Here is a 4,047-nt window from a genome sequence, read left to right on the forward strand (position 1 = left end):
AGCTGCGAGAGCAATCATGGGCTTTCCCAAATATGCCCATGTTACACCAACACTCCGCAGTCTGCATTGGCTGCCGATCAGTTTCCGGTCACAATTCAAAGTGTTGGTTATGACCTATAAAGCTCTTCATGGCACCGGACCAGATTATCTCCAAGACCGCCTTCTGAACGAATCCCAGCGACCAGTTAGGTCCAACAAAGTGGGTCTTCTCTGGGTCCCGTCAACTAAACAATGTCGCTTGGCGGGGCCCTGCGGAAGAGCCTTCTCTGTGGCGGCCCCGGCCCTCTGGAATCAACTCCCCCCAGAGATTAGAATTGTCCCCACCCTTCTTGCCTTTCGTAAGCTCCTTAAAACCCATGGCATGGGGGAACTGAGATATTCTTTCCCCCTAGGCTTCTAAAATTTATGTATGGTATGTTTGTATGTATGATTGGTTTTTAAAATAAGGGTTTTTAGCTGTTTTATTATTGGATTGTCGCATGTTGTTTTTACCACTGTTGTTAGCCGCCCCGAGTCTATGGAGAGGGGCGGCATACAAATCCAATAAATAAATGAATAAATGAATCAATCAATAAATCAATCAATAAATGAATAAATAAAAAAATAAAATAAATTAAAAAAAAATAAGTGAGTGGCTGGAACAAATTATAGAACAAAAGATAAACTGAAACCAGAAAGTGTTCCCATTAGGAATATTAAAACCAAAAATAGATAAGCTTGCAATACATAACACTATGGTAGTGTTAACTAATTAACTCTAGCTAGGATTGCCTTCATACTAAATTGGAAACATACTAGTACAGCTTCAGATGAAATAGTAATTAGAAAGATAACTCTTTTTAATGTGAAGAAATTGACAAAATGACCACAGAATTGCAGGAGAGAACAATCAGATTAAAAGTTTGGAATAGAATGTAAAGTGGTTAGAGAATAGAGGTCCAAATAAGAAATAGAAGTTTTAAATTATTCATTTAACCAGTCACCAATTATTGGATAAGTAGCACTGTTATAATTATATTAAAACCGATACAAAAAGCTGTAAAGCAAATTTACATTATTTTTGTTGTTTTTTAAAGGTGAAAAATGTTCAATAAAGGTTTAAAAAAATTTCAAGTGAAGTAGCTCTTTTTTTGAGAAAGTGGGTGGCTCTTAAAAGAGCCTTTGGTGAAAATTAAAAAGGGAATTGGGGGAATTCGCCGCGACTAAAATAAGAGAAACTACTTGGAGCTGGTGTACTTGGTGACGGCCTTGGTGCCCTCGGAGACGGCGTGCTTGGCCAGCTCGCCGGGCAGCAGGAGTCGGACGGCCGTCTGGACCTCCCGGGAGGTGATGGTGGAGCGCTTGTTGTAGTGAGCCAGGCGGGAAGCCTCGGCCGCGATGCGCTCGAAGATGTCGTTGACGAAGGAGTTCATGATGCTCATGGCCTTGGAGGAGATGCCGGTGTCCGGGTGGACCTGCTTCAGCACTTTGTAGACATAGATGGAGTAGCTCTCCTTGCGGGTCTTCCTGCGCTTCTTGTCCCCCTTCTTCTGAGTCTTGGTGATGGCTTTCTTGGAGCCCTTCTTGGGCACCGGAGCGGATTTAGCTGGTTCAGGCATCGTGGTCAGCGAGAGATTCTCCGTAGAAGGATGAAGAGAAAGGAGAAAACCCTTCCTTTATTTATAGGGCGGTCTATGCAAATGAGCGGTTTCAAAATTCTCAGGCGCTATTGGTGGAAAAGCGCCCTCCCTTTACGCTATTGGAAGAAAAGCCACGAAGTTTCTATTTGATCCATTCCCATTGGTGCTTTCAGTTTGAACGTCTCATTGGCCCAATTTGAAAATAGCGGCTGTTTAATTGGCTAGAAAGGCCAACTTAGAAATCTCGTAATACCTTTACCTGTTTCGGTTTAGGGTTTTTCTTTTGCAGCAGGCTGGATATTTTAAGCCCCCACCCCCGCCTTTCTATTGCCTTCCTGTGTGCGTCTTGCATACTGGCCCCATCGGTTAAATACAAATTATTTAAGATAATTAAAATATTGATTAAGTCTGCACTACTATTACTACTAGTTTTTTCCTTATCATTCCTATCATCCATTTCCTCCAACTTATGATTTATGTTGCTTGTATCCTTAAGATATTTATTAATATTGTTTCCTAATTCCTTACTTGACCCCTATGACAATCATTAAGTTTTGTACCTCGTGATTCTTGACTAATGTATATTTTTTATGTACATTGAGTTTGTTGGTTGGTTGATTGTATTTATATGCCGCCCTCGGGCGGCTTACAATAGAGAACAATACAAAAATATCCAAAATCCAATGCCCCAAAGGCAAATTCCTTATGTATTCAAGCACACTTGGGCAATAAATAATTTTATTCTATTCTAATTACGCTACAATTAAATTAACCTTGGAAATATTTCTGAAGAAAAAAACTTTTAAGCTATGAAATTGCACAGAAAAAGAGGTGGTTCCGAGCGAGCCGAAATAGCTCAGTTGGGAGAGCGTTAGACTGAAGATCTAAAGGTCCCTGGTTCGATCCCGGGTTTCGGCAGGGGTGTTTCCTTTTCTTTGGAAAAGGTGTTTTTTATGATGTCCGTTCACCCCAATCGTTCGACCCAGTCACGTTACACTAAGCTACCTTCGATATCAATAAATAGCATGTTGATTGTATGAAAGCCACCCGCTTTTGCAGTTCGCTCCGCCAAATACATGAAAGCTATCTCTTGTATCTCTGCTGCCCCATCTCGTGATCTCATTTTATATAATATTAAATTTTATTTTTTGTTTCCATGTAGTCGCAAATGCAATAAAACTTCACAAAGAACAGCGGGAGAAAAAGAAAGCAATCTCCACCGCCCGTTTTACCTTTCATTTAACCCCTTATCGTTCTTTTTTAAAAACGGTTTTAAATTATCCCGGAAATTTGTCAGTTTATTCATAAAATAGTAAAATGGGCCAATTAAGATTCAGACCAGAGTAAACGACGCGAAAAGCACGAGTAACCCGAGTTAAAAAGCAACCCGTAATGAAGTTAAAACGAACACAAACTGACGGTACAATAAAAAGACTTACTATTTCAGAGTGTGCAATTTTAAATTTACTCCTGTATAACAGCAACGTTTCGTTTCAAAATTTGGATCGTAACCAACAGCTTTTTCAAGAAAATTTGATTGGCCCTTAAAAGGGCCTTTTGTGCTTTTGTTGGAGTAAATCTTTTAAAAGTTTTTGAAGTCTTTAACCACCGAAGCCGTAGAGAGTGCGGCCCTGGCGCTTCAAGGCGTAGACGACGTCCATGGCGGTGACAGTCTTCCTCTTGGCGTGCTCGGTGTAGGTGACGGCATCGCGAATCACGTTCTCCAGGAAGACCTTCAGGACACCGCGAGTCTCCTCGTAGATGAGGCCCGAAATACGCTTCACCCCTCCGCGACGAGCCAGACGCCGGATCGCAGGCTTGGTGATCCCCTGGATGTTATCGCGTAGGACTTTGCGGTGTCTCTTGGCGCCTCCTTTCCCCAAGCCTTTGCCTCCTTTTCCACGACCAGACATCTCGGAGAGTATGCAGCAGCAAATAACTCAACACCAGAAGCTCAGAAGAAATAGTGATCTGTGGCTGAACGGGCGGACGGTTTATATAGCGAGAAATCCGACCAGAGGGAAAACTTCAAAGACAAGCGAATTGCCATGGTTATTTTGCATAATAAAGGCTATCCAATCCAGCCTGCCTAGCGCTTTTCAAACTAGCCAATTAGCATTTGATTAGATTTGCAAGCCGAGGCTTCTTGGCGCCAAGGTTTCTTGGCGGGAACGGTTCTCCGGTAGTATAGAAGATTCTAAATTATATTTAATTTATATCGTTTAGAGTATTTTAAACTACTGTATATCAGAACCAAATAATGTAATTAATTAAAGCTTAATTTGCTTTAGCACCTGTAGAAATATAAATGCTTAATTCGATAGAACGTTTATCTTTGCATTTTTATTCTTTGTGGAACACTTCGCAGTGAAATTGTACTTACTTACTTACTTACTTACTTACTTACTTACTTACTTACTTACTTACT

At 41.0% G+C, this 4,047-nt stretch overlaps 2 protein-coding genes and 1 non-coding gene across 3 annotated transcripts; 1 reads left to right on the forward strand and 2 right to left on the reverse strand.

Annotated features, from left to right (window-relative positions):
- Window positions 1-1,141: 1,141 nt before the first annotated feature.
- Window positions 1,142-1,614, reverse strand: LOC139154967 (histone H2B 8-like). Its single transcript, XM_070730104.1, has one exon. It carries the CDS (start codon window positions 1,596-1,598, stop codon window positions 1,218-1,220), a length of 381 nt encoding a protein of 126 aa, XP_070586205.1. The 5' UTR covers window positions 1,599-1,614; the 3' UTR covers window positions 1,142-1,217.
- An 850-nt stretch (window positions 1,615-2,464) lies between these two features.
- TRNAF-GAA (transfer RNA phenylalanine (anticodon GAA)) lies at window positions 2,465-2,537 on the forward strand. The gene has a single exon. It is a non-coding gene; the product is annotated as a tRNA-Phe (tRNA).
- Window positions 2,538-3,060: 523 nt separating this feature from the next.
- On the reverse strand, window positions 3,061-3,595 carry LOC139175966 (histone H4). The gene has a single exon (XM_070767389.1). The coding sequence runs from the start codon at window positions 3,530-3,532 to the stop codon at window positions 3,221-3,223; it is 312 nt and encodes a 103-aa protein (XP_070623490.1). The 5' UTR covers window positions 3,533-3,595; the 3' UTR covers window positions 3,061-3,220.
- Window positions 3,596-4,047: the final 452 nt, after the last annotated feature.

The sequence above is a fragment of the Erythrolamprus reginae genome, chromosome Z, assembly GCF_031021105.1.
Source record: "Erythrolamprus reginae isolate rEryReg1 chromosome Z, rEryReg1.hap1, whole genome shotgun sequence".
Classification (NCBI taxonomy): domain Eukaryota; kingdom Metazoa; phylum Chordata; class Lepidosauria; order Squamata; family Dipsadidae; genus Erythrolamprus; species Erythrolamprus reginae.

Excerpts from the sequence above, each read along its gene's own strand:
- LOC139154967 (XM_070730104.1), bottom strand. The coding sequence starts at position 1,598 with ATGCCTGAACCAGCTAAATCCGCTCCGGTGCCCAAGAAGGGCTCCAAG.
- LOC139175966 (XM_070767389.1), bottom strand. The coding sequence starts at position 3,532 with ATGTCTGGTCGTGGAAAAGGAGGCAAAGGCTTGGGGAAAGGAGGCGCC.